This window comes from Peromyscus leucopus, chromosome 20, assembly GCF_004664715.2.
Source record: "Peromyscus leucopus breed LL Stock chromosome 20, UCI_PerLeu_2.1, whole genome shotgun sequence".
In the NCBI taxonomy this organism is placed as follows: Eukaryota; Metazoa; Chordata; class Mammalia; order Rodentia; family Cricetidae; genus Peromyscus; species Peromyscus leucopus.
The window spans coordinates 35,263,362-35,282,646 of record NC_051080.1 but is presented as its reverse complement, the minus strand read 5'-3'; the positions used below and the strand labels follow the sequence as shown (position 1 = coordinate 35,282,646).

The 19,285-nt window shown below is 53.7% G+C and overlaps 1 protein-coding gene across 2 annotated transcripts in view; it reads left to right on the top strand.

Moving 5' to 3' along the window:
* Tmprss6 (transmembrane serine protease 6) overlaps positions 1 to 19,285 on the top strand; it is a 31,225-nt gene continuing 11,940 nt past the window's right edge. Inside the window, exons 1-10 of one of the 2 annotated variants that reach the window (XM_028871081.2) lie at positions 1 to 207; positions 5,112 to 5,311; positions 9,048 to 9,181; positions 9,988 to 10,055; positions 10,511 to 10,689; positions 10,949 to 10,990; positions 15,846 to 16,050; positions 16,655 to 16,791; positions 18,321 to 18,433; positions 18,657 to 18,766. In XM_028871081.2, coding sequence (XP_028726914.1) covers positions 5,113 to 5,311; positions 9,048 to 9,181; positions 9,988 to 10,055; positions 10,511 to 10,689; positions 10,949 to 10,990; positions 15,846 to 16,050; positions 16,655 to 16,791; positions 18,321 to 18,433; positions 18,657 to 18,766 — 1,187 coding nt within the window. In that variant the 5' untranslated portion in view covers positions 1 to 207; position 5,112. Of the gene's footprint in view, positions 208 to 5,076; positions 5,312 to 9,047; positions 9,182 to 9,987; positions 10,056 to 10,510; positions 10,690 to 10,948; positions 10,991 to 15,845; positions 16,051 to 16,654; positions 16,792 to 18,320; positions 18,434 to 18,656; positions 18,767 to 19,285 lie in introns of both variants that reach the window. The other variant, XM_028871079.2, reaches the window with a different exon arrangement.

Genomic DNA, 19,285 nt, shown 5'->3' with positions numbered 1-19,285 from the left:
AGTTACACTGTCACCCTGGACCTGACAGGAGGCCCATGGAGCTTGGGGCCACAGGCCATAGGGGACAAGGGCCAGACACCGCAGCCATGGCTCCAGGCCATTGATCCAGCCTAGGCTGGTCAGTTGGGGGTGGAGAGACCTTGGCCTGGATAAACAGAGGCTTCCAGGCCTGTGTGCAGGCCCTGCACCTACCTTCCACTCTTGAAGGTAAGCGGCGGCGGCGGCGGCGGCGGGCCTCTGGGACAGGGGATCAGGATCTACGAATGGCCTGGTGGAACATTGCCTCTCAGAGTCAGGCCTGGCTCCCTGGAGCACTGAGGGGCCTGCATTGCTCTGAGCTGGGCCTACAGGGCCTCTTCGGCCAGAGTGTCCGGGAGCAGAGGCCATGCACGGGGTGCACCAAGCTGCAATTGGGGGATTGTAGGTGGAATGAACCTAGCTGGGCGTGAGGTATGGGGTGCCGGAGGGCTTCCAGGGACTGGGTGACCTGGGATTCAGGTGTCCTGAGACAGGAGAGGCCTAGTTTATGGGACTAGTTGCTTTATTTCTCATTCTACATACAGCTTCACGCCCTAGGCTTTCCAGAGAGCAAGACAGACCCAGTACTCCACTCTGCACCCATGTGTGATTTGTACACAGGGCCCTTGACTTATAGGCTGGAGCTGGTGTGTGAGTGTGTGTGTGTGTGTGTGTGTGTGTGTGTGTGTGTGTGTGTGAATACATGGGAGGTCAGGGTGTATGCCTAGGGGTCTGTGTAATGAACAGGTGGGTATGCATTCCTAGTGTCTCTTACTCTATACCCATCTGGGAGCGGGTGTTTGGAGGTTTATATGTGTGGCAGGAGCTCCCAACAGTCCCCTCCCCGTGGCCCACACACAAGCCCCTAGCTTCAGCCATTCACAGCGGGGCTCCTCCAGGCGCCAGCATGTACCTCCCATGTCCCCGGGTCAGAGTCCAAGCTGGGCTCTTCTGCCCAGTCCTAGGGAGGTCATCTCCCGGTACTTCTGATTCTACACCACTAAACAGAGACCACAAAGCAAACAGCCGAGGCTACTGGAGATGGAATGGGGCCTGTGTGTCACCATCCAGCCCGTGGCTGGAGCAGACGTCTCACACTGTGGTTGAATTCAGATCTACACGGTGCTGCCTAGCGGCCCTGGCCCAGTGAACTCAGTCTGCAGAGGGTGGACCAGGACGCTCCGCTGTCAGGAGGGTGGGAATGGGTGCAGAGCAGGTGCTGGGTCTTTTAGATGCTCCACCAGGGAAAAAGATCGCCCCCTTTCAGGGGCTCCATGTCATGGATCAGACAGAGAGCACACCCACTTGGTCCACTGCACTGACAGGGCCACCACCTCGCCACGGGCACTCTGAGAAAGCTTCTAGGAGGAGGTTGCTGTCTCCACTGAGTGTAGAGAGGTTACTCCAGAGCTTGTGGGTCAGGAGGGAGCTCGGGGAAGAGGACCATTAGGGAAGGGGACACTTGCTTGTCAGTGAACGAGAACTCACAGGGGCCTTATAACCCAACCAGCACCACGCCCCAGGATGGTGACTGGCACTTGGTCCACAAAGTTTACTACTGTCCTTGTTGTTCAAGTTTATAATCAAGAGAAGACCCATGTCAGGAAGCAAGAGAGGAAGTGATGAAGAGGGTGGGGAGGCGGGTCAACCACTTGGGAGCGTGGCCCCCTTTAGGTTAGGTGGGAAGGACCTGGAATCTTACGTTCATTCAGGGGGCAGCAAGTGAAGGCCCGCTCCATACCAGGCTCCGCATGGGAGCAGGACACACCGCGGTGATGGAGAAAGCCTTGTGTGGGTGCAGCTGTAGGGCAGACAGAAGACTCGTAGGCATATCACAGGAGCAGGGCTTCCGAAACGCCATCAAGAAAATGTCGGGGGGCTGGAGAGATGGCTCAGAGGTTAAGAGCACTGGCTGCTCTTCCAGAGGTCCTGAGTTCAATTCCCAGCACCCACATGGTGGCTCACAACCATCTGTAATAATGAAGGAGATACATGGGCCATGAAGGAGATATACGGGCCATGAAGGAAATATATGGGCCATGAAGGAGATATATAGGGCATGAAGGAGATACATGGGGCATGAAGGAGATACATGGGGCATGAAGGAGATACATGGGCCATGAAGGAGATACATGGGCCATGAAGGAGATACATGGGCCATGAAGGAGATACATGGGCCATGAAGGAGATATACGGGCCATGAGGCAAACCAAAGGAGAATCATTCCTGGCAGGGGAGGCGACAAGTGCAAAGGCCCTGAGGTGGGCGTTATCAGACCAGATAACAGTGAGTGTGTCTTTAGTCAAAAGAGGAAGAGCAGAGGAAGACACGTGGGGCCCTTTGGGGACTGTGCTCTAGGTGTGGAGCTATGTGTGGCTTGCCAGCTGGGCACATGGCGATGACGTCATCTTGGCAGTCGTGTGGGAATTCGCTGATGGACGTGGTCCTGGCTGGCCGTTATGGTGACACTGTGTCTGGCAGAGGCAGATGAGGTGGCCTGGGTGATGACAGAGTGGAGACAGGGGCTTGGGTGAGCCAAGGAGATGCCAGGAAAGGATGGGGGAGAGCTGGATGGAGACCACACTCCTGAAATGTCAGCACTCGGGAGAGGAGGCGGGGGAACTTTAAGTCCAAGGCTAGCCTGGGTTACACAGCAAGGCTGTGAGTTCTTAGTGTAGTGGGAAGGTAGAGCCACATATATTTATGATGGGCTGGGCCTCAGAACAATGAGAGGGCCATTGTCTAGTAGTAAAGGTAGGGGTGTGGCCATCCTCATAGTGGGTACAGGAGATGGAGCCAAGGGCTCTGCACTCACTGTGAACCCCATGCCTGTGCTCAGCAGAGATTCTGGCTCTAAGTGAGAGCTCTAACAAAATGGGGTGACTCCACCGGTCACCTTATCGAGGGGTTTGAGGCAGACCCGGCATCCTTTCTGGAACTAAGCCACCCAGGCCCCGCTACCCATAGGTGATGAGATGAGAAGGGGACGCTCTGCCTGGAGACGTGACTGCCCCTTGCCCTGCCCTAGCACCCACTATTCATTTGAGGGAAAAACCCTGAGCTGGGCTCCCAGAGGCACCCCAGAGGTGAACAAGGCCAAAGGCTGCCTGTTTTTGCTGGCTGGCTGACTTGTTTAGGACAAGCAAGCCCAGAGTAGTCTGGAACAGGTGATCCTCCTGCCTCAGACTCAGATTCCTGAGGCCTAGGATTGTGGATGTACCCTACCAAGCATTCCTCATGGTTCTGCTTTTTTTTTTTTTAAGTTTGTGTGTGTGTGTGTGTGTGTGTGTGTGTGTGTGTGTGTGTGTGTGTGTGTAAAGTGCATGCATGCTATGACATACATGTGACAGTTAAAGGAAAGATTCTCACCTCCTACCTTGTTTGGGACAGGGTCTTGTCTGTGTTATCTGGCTCTCAAGCTTCTGAGGGTTCACCTGTCTCCACGTCCCATCTTGCCACAGGAGAGCTGCGGACAGACGCCCAATATTGCATCCAGTTTTTATGTGGGTTCTGGGGATCCGAACTCGGGTCCTCACACTTGCCCAGCAAGCATTTTTTTACTCAGTGAGCCGTCTCCCCAGCCCCAGCTCTTATTTTAAAAGGGGAGATGGACAGAAACAAGGCCCAAAGCCAGGCGTGTTGATTTTAACCAAGGTGGCCCAGGGCGAAAGGAGATGAGCGGCGGATTAACTAACCAGGGACCCTGAACCCTTGAACCCATTGCCGGACAGTGCATAGGAAGGGTCCCCACACGCCATCCAATCCCAGTGTGGCCACACTAGGGTAAGGTCGCGTGGGCTTGAATGAAGGGTGATGTGTGTGACGCGAGAGAGTGAGCAGGCTTGGATGCCCTCGGCACAGTAGTTGGGAGCCATGGGAAGATTCACAGCAGGTGGATGAGGGCAAGGGCAGGAGACCTTTCTGGTGACAATGTGGAGGATGGGACAGAAGAGGGGACAGGAAGCAGGCAGCTCAGCTAGGAGGATGTGCTAAGAGTCCAGGTGAATCCTCCCACCAACACATGCTCTGGGGATGCACTTTGGGGGTCACAGTGACATCTATAGGTGTCACAAGGAGAGAAAGTGATATCCCAGTGAACTGGAATCCTTGCTGTGGTGTGTGTGTGGTGGGGGGAGGGTGTCCTTTTGTGTCCAAAGTTTGCTTTAGCGTATCTAAGGTAGACGACAGAAGGAACTAGGAAGGGTGACCTCCCATTGTCATTTGACTATGACTTGGTAATTATAGGAGACAGCCAGAGCAGGGGGACAAAATCGGAGACACTCAGCTGCTGCTGTATGATCTTCACCAGGGGGCTTAGCCTCTCTGAGCCTCATTTTGTTTTCATTTGTGTAAATTCTGGGCATTCAAACACACCAGAAAATAAGGGTAGGCAAATCCTTCAGGACCCAAGCCATGCCCAGGACACTCCAAGTCTCACTTTCTTCATCTGCCCAATGGGTGCGAAGTCTCGAGAGGCTTACACGGAGTACTCACACAGAGAGGACTGGGGAAAAACACATGGGGACAGTTGTCCAACATCCTGGGCAACCTGTGGATTAAATAAAGTTTTATGTAAAATGTCTCCCAAAGGAAGGGATGAAATGATCATGAACTTTCATGGCCTTCCTCAGTTCCGGGAGATTTTGGGAAGCAAGGAGAGCAAAGGCCAGTGAAACTTGTAGGCCTAGGATCTGGGTCCAGGACAGGGATGGCTCAGAGTGTCTGGGGACTGGGCTGCATACACTGACTATATTGGACACCCCAAGGAAGGAAAAGCGTGCCCCACATGGAAAGGAAGCCACTGGGAGAGTGGCAGAAGTCTGAGTTCTCGGATCCCATCTGTTTGTGGGCACTGCCGCAGGACCCACAGGGAGTCAAACCATCTAGCTCTGCAGCCTGTCCTCTGGGATGTCCCCCTGAGGCCACCTCTGCTCCCTGTGAGCCGTTCAGCAGCCAACCTCAGTCATCACTTGCCAGGTCCCTGCCCTTCCATGCCAAGGGCAGGGGTCCTGCCTTGCTTCTGGGCACCACTGGGTCTCAGCAAAAGCTCCCTTGCAGATGCCAAAATGTTTCCAGCTCCTCTGTTCTACCAGGATGCCCACCGCTGAGATCCCTCAAGCAGCTGATGGGCAGGGCGATGGAGGTGATGGAGAGGAAGCTGCTGATCCAGAGGGGATGTTCAAGAACCCCAAAACCACCAAGAGAAAAGGCCGGGACTATGTCCGCTTTTCGCCAATATTGCTGGCCTTGGCTGCTTTGGCCTCAGCAGGAGTCATGCTCTGGTACTTCCTAGGTAATGGATAATAAGGGCTCACAACTGAGTGGCACCCTGGGAGGGTTCAGGGTGGATGTAGGGAGGACTGTCATGACTGTGGGGGCAGAGGTACAGTAGGGTGGACCAGGGTTCTAGGTTCTTCACTGCTTTTCTACTCCACTGTGTTCTACCTCTTGAGTCGCCCTTCCTCATGCCCCTCAAGGTGGGCATACTGCTGGACCTTTGCTAAGTCCCATGGTGTAGTCTGCTCCCTGCTTCCTTCAGCTTGGGAGGGAGGACTCTTGAGCACCCACTTCTTGGATCTGGACAAGCCAGGGTGTGTGCACATGCCATCCTTTGCCTACAGCCCTCCTGAGTTATCCCTTGGGCTCAAAGCCAACATACTCTGCTTGCAGGAGGCCCAGAAGTGCCCATGGGACCTGGTACCAATTAGTGCCTCTGCTCATTTGAGCCCCAGGTGCTCCTATGGGGAGAGGACCAACTGCTTCATCACCTCTGTATCTCCAGGGCTGAGCATGGAGAACCAAGGGGACCACTAGACAGCACCCAAGCTTGGAACCTCTACCTCATATCTGACTTTGCCCCTTTGGCCCTGATATCATGGCCCTCAAGCAATCCATGGAGTCTCAGGAGCAGTTGGCCATACTCTGGGTCCAGAGAAACCCTTCCATCCACACATTCATGGCTCGAAGTTCCTGAATGTTATATGGGGGTGGGAGATAGCTCACCTCTTGGTTGTGGAAGGAAGTAGAATGATAAGATTAGTCCATGCCTGTGAAAATGGATCCCATGTGATGTAGAAGACCTATATATCTGTCTGTTCATCTGTCCAAGCATCATCCACCCATTCATCCACCTATCCATCCATCCAACATCTATTCATTAATTTATCCATCCACAGATCTATCATCTATCCATCTATCCCTCCACCATCCATTTCATCCAACAATCCATCTATCATCATCCATCCATCCATTTATCATCCACTCATCCATTTATCCATCCATCTACTCAACTTTGTCCATCCAACATCTATCTGCCATCCATTAATCAACCATCCATTTATCCACCATCCACTCAATCAATTATCCATCAATCCATCACCTACCCATCCATCTATTCATCAGCAACTCAACCATCTAACCATTCAATCATTCATCCATAATCTAAAAGTTCATCCATCTATCCATCTGCCATCCACCCATTTATCCATTATCCATCCATCCATTCATCCATTCATCTATCCATCCAATGCCAGGCACAGGGCTTTGTGCCATCTGGTGATGGTCTGTCCTTATGATTCCACTATGGTGTCAAATACAATTATAACATACCTGTCATGACCTTGGAGGCTAAGGGGGTTGAGAAACCCCAAAAGGGACAGTTCAGCTTACTTACATGATCAGAGGCTTTCTATTAAACATTTGGATAGAATTATTTTCGGACATGTCCACCAGTAAAATTTCAGGTCTATCAACAGGACCTGGGTAACTATACTCACTTGGACCTATGCGAGGAAGATGGATCCACCTAGTCTAGCTCAGCTAAGAGAGAGATGCCATGTTGAAGATCCATGTCTTAGGGTTTCTATTGCTGTGACAAAACACCATGACCAAAAACAACTTGGGGAGGAAAGGGTTTATTTCACCTTACACTTCCAGGTAACTGTCCATCACCGGGAATGTCAGGATAGGAACCTGGAAGCAGGAACTGAGGCAGGGGCCATGGAGGAACATTGCTTACTGGCTCTCACTCCATGGCTTGATCAGCCTGCTTTTTTATAGCACTCAGGACCACCTCCCATAGTAAGTTGAGTCCTCCCACATCAATCATCAATTAAGAAAATGTCCTATAGGCTTGTCCATAGGCCAATCTGGTGATTTCTCTTCTCTTCTCTTTCTTTCTTTCTCTCTCTCTCTCTCTTTCTTTCTTTCTTTCTTTCTTTCTTTCTTTCTTTCTTTCTTTCTTTCTTTCTCTCTCTCTCTCTCTCTCTCTCTCTCTCTCTCTCTCTCTCTCTTTCTCTCTCTCTCTTTCTTCTTACTTACTTTCTTTTGAAAGAGTTTCTCTGTGTAGCCCTGGCTGTCCTGGAACTTGCTCTGTAGACCAGACTGGCTTCAAACTCACAGAGGTCTGCCTGTCTCTGCCTCACAGGTGCTGGCATTAAAGGCGTGCGCCACTACTGCCACGCCAAGAACATTTTCTCAGTTGAGGTTCCCTCTTCCCAAATGACTGTAGCCTGTGTTAAGTTGACATGAAACCATGTCAAACAGGGACTGTCTTATGATGACTCACGGATTCTTCTCAGAGCTGAGCAATACAGGCAAAGAGCAGCCTTTCACCGTCAGCAGGAAACCAGCACCCCAAATGTTGCAGGCTAGAGGATGGTCTCATTAAGCGACTGGGTAGTTAGTCTTCAGGGCTGAAGAGCTAGACTCACCCAGAAAGCATCTTTCTATCCCTTCCTCCTGTGCCCCAGTGGGGTTCTACCTGGGGCTGAAGACCCAGAGCACAGGGCCAGTGCTCTAGAACCTACCAGAAAACACCACTCTCCAAAAGGGTTCAGGGTGGAGGAAGCCCCTGGGGGAGCTGTTAGGATGACTTCTCCTACCCAGACCAGCACTGAGTGAGGAGACAGGTAGGAGGTACACCCCATCCATCTTGGAGGGATGATGGGCCAGCCCCAAAATGGGGCAGATAACTAGACAAGGAGTCTGAATCTGTCTGGGAGGCATGCCTGGCTTCCTTACTGCTCTGTGGGGTCTAATAGCTGAGTCTGTCTCTCTGTCTCTGTCTCTCTCTATCTCTGTTTCTCTGTCTCTGTCTCTCAGTCTTCCTACAGCTCCAAATTGGCCTCATGCCCTCTTGCTCTCAGAAAAGAGGTCTCAAGAGGCCGGACACCAGCCCTCCCATGAGCTCTGCCTCCCACCCTCCCTCAGAGCTGTCTAAAGCCAGATGCTAATCCCACCCACCTTCCTCACACAGTGGGACCCCTTTCATCCTCCATGTCTGCTTGGAGCCTCTTTTTTTCACCACAGCATCCCTAGAAGGTGTTACGTAGCACGGAGACCCTCCGGTGAACGTCTACCCTCACATACCGCATGGAGCCAGGCTCTGCTCCACCCCCAGCTCTTTTAGCCTCTATCATGGTCATCACTGCATCTTGGATCCAGGTGTCCTTGGCTGCATTGGGCCAGGAGCACACAGTCTTCCCTGCCGTGACCACGGCCTTGACTTCCACCTCGGCTCTCACTTCCCCAGCATCCTCTGCCAAGGAAGAGTCTCCTTTTTGTCTCCACCCACTTTTCTTTGGCATCTTTAGTGTCAAATGTCCTTTTTCCCCGGCGGCTTCCACATCCGCTTGTCCGGTTCAGGTCTGTCGTCGGGCTGTCCGCCCTCACTGTTGCTGTCTCTTCACCTGGATGTCCAGGGATCCCCGCAAACCCCAACTGTGCAGAACACAGCTCTCCCCAGTCCCTACAACCCCCGCTTCCCCGTGTCCATGTGCTTGCAGGCATCCATTTTGGCCACATAGCTGCCTCCTCTACTTACCCCTCTTCCTGCTTCCAGACTGCCCGACACAGCGGATGCTTAGCATGCGCTTTGGGGATCCCCATATAACCTGGTGGGTGGGGATACGGAGCAGTAACGCTTGGAGACACAAGACCCTGGGGACATGCTGAGGATTGGAGTGACAGGTCGAGAGGCAAGAGACCTCCGGACATGCGCCTTTGGTAACCCATTTCTTTCCGACCAGGGTACAAGGCAGAAGTGACCGTTAGCCAGGTGTACTCTGGCAGCTTCCGGGTGCTCAATCGCCATTTCTCCCAGGACCTGGCCCGACGGGAGTCCGGTGTTTTCCGCAGTGAAACCGCCAAGGCCCAGAAGATGGTAGGGGGGGGGGTAGGAAGGCAGGAGGGGGAAATGCGGGAGGGTGAGAAGGCAAGGGCAGGTGTGGGGGAGTCTGGTGGGTTTGTCCATCATTTTGCAGAGAGTGCTTACTGGGACAGACGCTGTCCTGGGTACCATGGGAAGCGGCGGTGCTGGAGGCAGCAGGGTCACGCACAGGATCCAGCTGTCTAGAAAGAAATCTTGATTTTGCCGCTTGCCAGGAGTGCAGCAGGGGAGTTGGAACTGTGCAGCTCGTACTGTCCGGGCTCTGCCCCTCTCATACAGTGCAATGGCTATTTCACTAGGGACAGTGGGCAGCTAGCCCCTTCCAGGCTCAGCCAGGCACAGGACTGTTATTCACGAGACAGGTAGAAATGCCGGAAGCACCCCTCAGCCTTGAGAGAGAGGAGACAGCTGCAGGGCTCTCCATACCCTCTCCCAGGTGTCCCCTGTTAATAGCACCGCCATTGCCCTTCAGCTGTACCTTGCTCATGAACAGCCAGCTGAACTCCCAGAGTGGGTTGGCTATACCAGGGGTCACTGGGAGAAGAAGAGGGGGCCCCAAAGTGGAGTGGGGCTTTGTAGGACATGGATGAGACTGTGACAAGGGGAGCTGGTAGGGTGGGGTGGGGTGGGGTGGGGGACGAGGTGTGAGGGTTGTGTCTGGCTTCACCTTGGGCGTGTGATCGTGGCAAGCCCTCATCCAGGGCTCCGACGCCAGGCTGGAAAGAGTAAAAGACCAGGAAGGGAAGCCAGCATCCATGCCACCAGGAAGGGTAACCAGGGCCTTGTCTCCCTTCTCACAGCTCAAAGAGCTGATTGCCAGCACCCGCCTGGGTGCTTACTACAACTCCAGTTCCGTCTACTCCTTTGGGTGAGTCGTCGCAGCTCAACGGGGCCCGGGTGAGAGCCTCCACTCTAAGGGCAGGAAGGGCTGGGTCCTTCTGACACAATGCCCTAATCATACTTTCCCTCAGAACTCCAAAATAAAGAAAACAAAGATCATGGGGAAACTGAGGCACAGAGCAGGGACTGAGCCTCCTGCGTGTGAACTTGGTCTTGTCATCCAAAGACGGAGGTGTGGTGTGACAGGGTTCACACCACACCACGACTGGGGGATGCCTGATGTAGGTGGGTCCGGGTTGGGGGTAGGCTTGAAAGCACGTGAACCAGGACCCAGTTCAGGACTTGGTTTGCCTGGTCATATCTGGTTCTGCCACTTACCAAGTGGTCTATGACCTCCTGTGACTCGGTCTCCCCTCCTACGGGTGAGGATGGGGAGAAAGCCTAGTCCGGGGCTACAGGTCCCTTTTACTTCTGTCTGCACAGGGAGGGATCCCTCACGTGCTTCTTCTGGTTTGTCCTTGACATCCCTGAGTACCAGCGGCTGACGCTGAGCCCCGAGGTGGTGCACGAGCTCCTGGTGGGTGAGCTTCTGTCCAACAGCTCGGCCCTGGCTTCCTACAGGACCGAATATGAGATGGACCCCGGAGGCCTGGTGGTGCTAGGTCAGTACTGGGAGGGGAATCCTGGTATGGTTAGATCAGCAGGGCTGGGGGAGGCTATCCCCCCGCCCCAGGGATGGGTGGGATGCTCAGGTGACCCCCTGTGAGCCTGGAGCCAGGACAGAGGGTGGGGGCAGGTGGCATGGGGGGCTGGCCTCGGATGCTCCTGGCTCGGCTCCTCTTGCCTGTTTTGATTTTCGGTGTGCTGTTTATTTGGCTTTGCCCCCCCTTGTTTATTTGTTTGTTCATTTCCTTTTGACAGAAGCCAGCGTGAACGACATAGTCGTACTGAATTCCACGCTGGGTACGCTGCTGGGTCCTTGCTTTGGTCTCTTTCCTTTTGAATCCGAGCCTCCTTGTCTGGTCCATTGCTGGGGTGCCGAGGCTTCCACTGTGGGGGCAGGGAGCCCTGATCTAGGGACACTGGGGGATGTCGCCACAGGGGGGCCTGGGTGAGGGCTCTGAGTAAGGCGGAGGGGTGGCAGTGGGGTCCAGGTAGGGGTGTGCTTGCATGCCTGAGTCTTGGATGTGAGTGTGAGGGGAGCTGTAGATCAGTTATGTGGAAACCTACCCCAGCGGCCTGCCACTCAACGCAACCTGCCCGCCCACCCTTTTTCCTACTGAAAGTAGCAACGGTCTTACCAATCCACGCTTGGTTTAAACAGGTCTGTGGGAAGGGATGGTTCTGGCCTCTTCAAGAACTCTCTCTTTACCCTTCCTGCCTCAGCTGGGCTAACCTGCCCTCCCCTCTCTGCCCACTACCACACTGTTAGATAGCTTTTCTCCCAGAGGCCCCACTGACTTCCTGCTGAACCCTGAGAAGCCGGGTGCTAGCGGGAACACCCTGTTGAGCAAGGAAGGCTAGGAGTACTGTACACGCCGTAGTCTGGGGACTGTGGCGAGTTCTGGAGCTGTGCAGTATGCTGTCTAAGATAGTGTGCCTTATGGCTCTGAACACAAGCCCTCGAGATTCCCCTAGACTAGCTAGAGCACTGGTTCTCAACCTGTGGGTCGCAAGCCCTCTGGGTCAGATATTTACATTGCGATCCATAACGGCAGTAAAATTATAGTTATGAAGTAGCAACAAAGAAAATTTCATGGTTGGGGGTCCCCACGACAATGAGGAACTCGTACTAAAGGGTTGCAGCATCAGGAACGTGGAGAACCAGTTTCCACCTAGAGCTGAGGTAGGGGTGAGCGCCTTGATTCCTCTCAGGGAGGAAGATGGCTTAAAATCCCAGTTACTCCTGTTCTGACCCCTTTTCCTCCTGCCCTGCTGGCCAGACACTTACTTCATTGGTAGAAGTACAATTTCAAAAGTTAACGCCATGATTCTCATGGAGAGTTATGCTGAGCAGGGTCAACTATACCTACCTTGATGAGGGATGTTGTGGAGGGTAAGAACACAGATCCTCTTTCCATCATCTGTCTATGTATGTATGTATGTATGTATGTATGTATGTATGTATGTATGTATATATGTATCTATCTATCTATCTGTCTATCTATCTATCTATCTATCTATCTATCTATCTATCTATCATCTGCCTATGCACCTATCATCTAGCTATCATCCCATTTATCATCTACCTTTATCTGTGTATTTATCCTCTCTGTGTGTATCTATTATCTATGTGCATATCTATCTTCTATCTATGCATCATCTATCCATCCATCTATCTGTCATCTGTGGCAAGCCAATCCGAAAAGACACTGCAGAGTTAGATAGAGACCAGCTGCTGTCTTGCCAGGCGGTGTGATCTGACCTTGGAGTGACTTTTCCAGCGAGCCAAGATTACTCGTGGCTTAGCAGCCTCTTCATTAACACGCAGCCCTTGAGAGTCTGTGCCCAGAAGTCACAATGAATCTGGGCCAGCCCTCCCTCCTGCTGGCTAGATGTGGCTGGGGGACAGGTGAGTGAGCTGCAGTTGCCGCCCCTCCCCCCCACACACTGGAGGGTCTGTGAGCTAACAGTGATTTCACACTTTTAAACGATGGGAAAATGTCTATGCAAATGTGTTTTCTTTCTTGTTCTAGAAACTCCCTCAGAGCAGCCCCAATTTTGCCTCTTAACTTGAAAAGCCTTTGGCATTTCTATCTAGACTTTTCCTGTCCGGCCTAGGGCAATGCCCCTCAGGCCTCCTTGATCCCTCAGGAGTTGCTAAGGATCTTAAAGAGCCCATTTCCATGAGTGTAGGCACATTTACCAATTGAAACATCAAGAAGTCATCTATCCATCCATTGAACAGTACAACTTTTTTAGATTTTATTTTTGTTTATTTATTATACATTTTTGTTGGTTTGTTTGTTTTTGGAGACAAGTTCTCTCTACAAAGTTCTGGATATCCTGGAACTTGCTCTGTAGACCAGGCTATCCTTGAACTCACAGAGATCCAACCTGCTTTGCCTCCTGAATACTGGGATTAAAGGTGTTCGCCATTGCCCAGGCTTAAATTTTATTTTTAAGAAAAGGATTCTCTAGGTAGGCCAGGCAGGCTCCAAATTATCAATCCTCCTGTCCTAGTCTTCTGGGTGCTGGGATTTCAGGTGTGGGCCACCACACTGGACTTTATTTTTAAAATAACAAGCCCATTCAGATCAACAAAATATTTTTATAAGAAATGAAAGTTTTACCAGTTTGCTTCAAACCAGTTTGCTTTGAAGAATGGTATTGTGACATGCGTTCATTGGTGTCAGTAATGGCCGCTCCTGTGGGTGTCTGTACTTAGTCTACTGTGACATCACAGGTCACAGGGCTAAGGGACACTCTGCTGTGCTCTCCAGGAGACAAAAGCAACAAGGGTCTTAGTGTGACTATGAAAAAAGAGTCTGACCTTGAGCCCTCAGGACCCGGGGGCTCCACATTGAGAACTCTGTGTGTGGCTCTTGGCATAGCCCTCTTTCTGCTTTATTTCCACCTTGGGTGGTTTCATTTTTTTGTCACAGGAGATGGCTTTTGTAACGCCACACAGCTGGGTGTGGTGGCACATGTGTCGACCCCAGAACTCAGGAGGTTGAGGCAGGATCATAGGACTTTGAGATTAGCCTGAGCTACAATAGTGAGACCCGGTCAAAACGGAAATAACACCCCAAATAAGTCACCACCCTCCTCTTATCAGCTTTATGGTCATGGTCAGCAAGGTGTCAATGTCAGCGTGGTCACCCTGGGTGCCCCAGGGTACACAGTGCTGGGCCTCAGCAGCAACTGCTGGCCATAACCAGCCTCCTGGGGGCAATCATCCACATTCAGGCCATGGTGGATGCCATGTCTGCTCTGATGTAAACCCTTTCATTTCTGGTGGTGGAGCTGTGCTTTCCACTTGTGTGGGGGCCCAGCAGAACCCCTGCCTTCCAGGGCACAGAAGCCAAAAGGTGGATGAGAACTTGAACCCTCTCCTTTTCAGTGCTGGGGCCAGTCATGGGGTCAGAACCATATCCAGCCTGCTGGAACCTTTCAAGTAGACTGAGTCCCCCATGCCAGGCCCTTGCTTGCACTGTGACCATGTGGGCGACTGATCCCCACCGATACACACTTGGTGAGGAGCTCTGATCCCCACAGGGAGACAGACACACACAGGATATCACAGACTGCGTGCCAGCGCCAGAACAGACAGGCTATGAGAACTCGGTTCTGTGCAGGGGATGGAGGTGGACTGGGCTGCAAGGCAGAGGAAGGAGCCAGGTGAGGGAATCCAGGAAGGGAGGAGGGAACAGCTCTTGACCCAGTATCCAAAGCCTTTCTATAGGCCTGGCTTCAGGGCAGGCCAGGTTATCAGGTGTGAGCCCTGGGGAGCTGGAAGTTCCTTGGGTCTAGAGGGGGAAGAACACCTTGGCCAGAGGAGACATGGCTTCTCAAACCATGAGCATACATCTACAAAAAACCAGAAAGCAGAGAGGTCTCTTCCTTTCCTAGGCAAATGCCTGAGTAGCCCCTGGACCCAGGAGATCTGCATCTCACTGGAGTCTGGGTGGCCAGGGCAGGAGAGGGAGCTGAGGGACAGGTTGTAGACTCAGACCGTTCCTGGACCTTGGCAGGCCAGGGATTATGGTTATTCCTGTTTGCCAGAACTCAAGAGTCACACAGCTGAGGCTTGTTGGTGCCAAGGTGACACTCAGGGACACCCGACTGCCTGCCCCCCCCCCCCAGGTTCAGTCCTAGATTCCCTGAGCCTGCTGGCAGAGCACCTGGCCTCCTTGCTTCATGAAGCTTCGGGCCAGGCTCACTAGGGACTCCGGAGACACAGCTTTGCTAGCTCTGGCGTGGCATCCGAGCTCGCGGATTAAATGAGCTTTAAGTAAATTAGATTTTCTAAGTGCATTTAATTTATTATACTTAATAAGGAGACAGAACCTATTCAATGAGGTTGACCGTAACGGGGAGGATATCCTGGGGTGTGGGGTCTGTGGGGTGAGATGTAAGAGGAGGTGTGAAGTCAGGGTGGCTGTGAGGCTGGCTGGGGCTGAGCCTCCAAGGAGGACAGCTGCGGGGTGACAAGCCACAGAGCTTTCTCCTTCTGCCTTTCCCTCCTCACGGCCACAAGAACAGTCATTGTTTTTACTCGCTGCTTATGGCATTTCTGGCTCCGTGCTGGGTAACCCGGCGTGTGCTGCTGTCCTCAGCCTGTGGCAGCCCTGGGAGTGTGGGCCACTGTCCTCAGTCTACAGCCTGCTCACTGTCACTCCAGGGGGAGGCCATGCCAGGCTGTATGGCCTAGCCCTGCTTAACCTTCCCTGGCTACCTACAGCCACAGGACCTAGAGCAGTGCTGGTCCTGATCCTGGCCTGCCTCTCTGTCCCTACATGGTTCTCTTGCAACGCCTGCTCTGTGGCCAGATCTTGCAAAGCTCCCTTCAGGTCTCTCTGCTCCTGTTGTGACTCTCCTTGCCATCCATGCACCCCGGGCTGGGTCCGAGGCCTTCATCGCCTACGCTGTTTGTATTGGCATTCATCCTGGCACACAGGGCTCAGTGAGTTTGTTGAATGAATGAGTGAGTGCATGAGTCAGGGGCTGGACAGGGAAGCTACAGGGGAAAGAAAGGTGGGTGCCCAAGCCCGGCCCAGCCCCCCTCCTCCCAGTCCTCCACCATGGCTGGATAAGACTCTGTGGCCATTCCCGGTCTCTCCTCCTGGCTAAGGGGCTCTACCCCTCTCCACCTCAGGCTGTTACCGCTACAGCTACGTGAAGCCAGGCCAGGTCCTCCGGTTGAGGGGGCCCGACCAGCTGGCCTCTAGCTGCCTGTGGCACCTGCAGGGGCCCGAGGAGCTCATGCTCAAAGTGAAGCTCGAGTGGACCCAGGTTGATTGCAGAGACCGGGTGGCGATGTATGACGCAGCTGGGCCACTGGAGAAGAGACTCATCACTTCGTGAGTCCCTGGAGGGCTGAGGGAGGCCCAGGCAGGGCCAAAGGTCCATATGGCTGCTGTGGAGGGCAGGGGAGGAGGAGGCTAGAGGGTCGTATGACAAGCGGCAGCCCCCATTCCCGTCTCAGAGCCTCAGTTTCCCTATCTAGATGTAACTAACCAGTTGTGATCCCTAAGGTCCACTCTGGGAAGCCACGTGGCTTATCAGAACATTCTAGAATCTGGCAGCAGCCTGGTATTCCAACCACCACTCAGCTGCATCCTCGCTTGTGTACCTTAAGACGGGGGAGGGGGTTGCCCTTTTGAACCTCAGTTTTTCTCATCTGTAAATGGGTATATACTCTTGCTCACCATTTGGCGAGATTGTGAGACTCCACATCTCACCCTCTATACCAGATAGAGAATATCCAAGAAATGCGGCCACTGTGACCCTCTCTTCCAGGGTGGGCAGAAGGACCTGCGAGGCTCTTTAGGAAGTGGGACAGGCAGTGCCGAGTTGTGTCACTGTCTGCTGAGGACATACTTTGTGCAGGGGGGAGGGGACCCGGTGGCATCACCTCTGCGTCGCTTGGGTCATGCCATCTTGCACTTTTCTCTGCTCTCCCAGGGTCTATGGGTGCAGCCGCCAGGAACCCGTGATGGAGGTGCTGGCGTCGGGCTCCGTCATGGCAGTGGTGTGGAAGAAGGGCCTGCACAGCTACTATGACCCCTTCATGCTCTCAGTGAAGTCTGTGGCCTTCCAGGGTGAGGGTTCCCAAGGATGGAGGGGACGCGGACACGAGCCCTGGTCTCCGGTGGCGTGCCCTATGCCTTCCCTGTTGGCGACGGGATGGGTGTGGAAGCCTTCGCGGTTCATCGGTCCCCCTCCTCCCTTTCCTGTCTCACTCCCCCCCTCTCTCCTTCACCCTCCTCCAAGGCCAACCCCTTTTTAGCAAGTTTGAGAATGTAGGGACTTGGCCCTGGCAGCCCCCAACAAAGCTGTCCTGACAGGGCTCTCCCAGGAGGTCTCCCTTGGCTCTTCCATACCCCCACCCACCCTCTCCTGCCTCTCTCTTCCCACCCCACCCCACCCTGCCCCCCGGCTGCCCTCTGGGTTAGCAGAACTAAACCTGAGGACCCTGCCTAAGCTAGGACTCGGGGGGGGGGGGGCGCTCTTTAGAGTCCTCACTGTTGATACTGCACTTCCCTGTCATGTCCGACTGTTTCTTCTCACTCTCCCGGATCAAGCCTGGGCTCTCCCACAGTGACCCCTACCTCCAGCTGGCCCTGCAGGGTGTGACAATTGGTGTTCTCTTGGGTTCTCAGGCACTATAGTCTCCAGGAAAACCAAGGGTTTGGGGTTTTTAGCCCCAGAGGAAGGTGACCAGAGAACCTAAGGTCACTCCTGCTTCCACCCTCTGAGCCCTGAGCCTCTGGCTGCATGACTGGGCCAAGCCTCCCTCCTCTTGTCTAAATGTCATCAGTGTGTGTGTGTGTGTGTGTGTGTGTGTGTGTGTTATGTGTATGTGTGTGTACGTGAGTGTGTGTGAGTGTGTATGTGTACGTGAGTGTGTGTGAGTGTGTATGTGAGTGTGTGTGAGTGTGTATGTGAGTGTGTGTGAGTGTGTATGTGAGTGTGTGTGAGTGTGTACGTGAGTGTGTGAGTGTGTATGTGAGTGTGTGTGAGTGTGTACGTGAGTGTGTGTGAGTGTGTATGTGAGTGTGTGTGAGTGTGTATGTGAGTGTGTGTGTATGTGAGTGTGAGTGTGTGTGTATGTGAGTGAGTGTGTGTGTGTGCATGTGGTGTGTGTGTGTGTGTCTGTGTGTGAGTGAGTGTGTGTGTGAGTGTGTGTGTGTATGTGTGTGTGTGTGTCTGTGTGTGTGTGTCTGTGTGTGTGGTGCTGGGATGGACCCCAGGGCTTTGATGCATGTTAAGCAAATGCTCTAGCATGGAGTCCCACCCTCGTCCTTCCAAACCTCTTTGCAGAGGGAGCAGCCTTCCCTTCACAGCTGTACTGTGAGGCCTGCTGTGAACACATCTGGCATACTGTTTATTGCAGTCAGTGTTCAGGTCACACAGCAAGGTCTACCTGGCCAGCAGATGGCATGCTCTATGTCCACGGCATCTGCTCACCACTGGGTGAGCACTCTTCTCCCCATTCTGCAGATGAGGAACTGAGGCACATTTACATAGTCATGTTTGGCCCCGAGTTTTGCTGTTAGAGGTAGTGGAGTGCAATGAGGCGCTGTGGGAGGGCCAAGGGACCCAGCCTGACAGTTGTTCCTGGATCCAGACTGCCAGGTGAACCTGACATTGGAGGGCCGGCTGGATCTACAGGGCTTCCTCAGCACACCCTACTACCCCAGCTACTACTCACCCAGCACCCACTGCTCCTGGCATCTCACGGTGAGTTCCACCCCACCTGCGGCCTGCCCTCTGCCCAGAGCAATCCATGGGGCTCCGGCACCTGGGATGGGAGGTGGTTACATCCTGTCCTGTCCGAGGGCTCACAGGCTAAGTACAAAGCCTGATGGGAGGGTGGTGGCTGTCGCTTGTTTATCTGAGGGGGTAGGTGCCCCAGCTTGGCCACACCCTATGAGACCCGTAACTAGCTGCCTTCCTTCCCCAGGTGCCCTCCCTGGACTACGGCTTGGCGCTCTGGTTTGATGCCTATGCGCTGAGGAGGCAGAAGTACAACCTATTGTGTACTCAAGGCCAGTGGATGATCCAGAACAGGAGGTAGCCTTCCCCCCTCCCTCTCCCTCCCAGGGACCTCAAGCCCCCCACCCCACCCCTGCCTGGCCTGGGAGATAGCAGAGGAGAGCGAGCTGAGGCTGAAACTGACCACGCCCACTGTCCTGACCACGCCCACTGTCCTGACCACGCCCACTCTAGCCCAGCTTCTCCAGATGCCCCGCAGGCCCCTGACGCGAGTCTTATCCTGAGATCCCAGGTAGAGTAAATGGTGGAACTGCCTTGGCTTCTGTAACCATGTATCTGGCACCCTAACATGGAGCCACCCACCAGGGGGGAAAGGGCGCAGGGCACTTGAGAGCACACGGAGGCACCGCTAGCCTTTCTTCCGCTCCCCGAAGGACGCCATTGTCATTGGTGCTGTTGGCTTCCGCAGGGACAGTGGTCCTCTGGCTGGCCCCATGTACTTGTGTTCCCTGCGGCGTCCACCCTGTTCCCGCTCCTATCCTTGGCCTCCTTGCAAGGAAGCGTCAAGCTAAGAACATTCTCTTGGGAGTTTTCAGG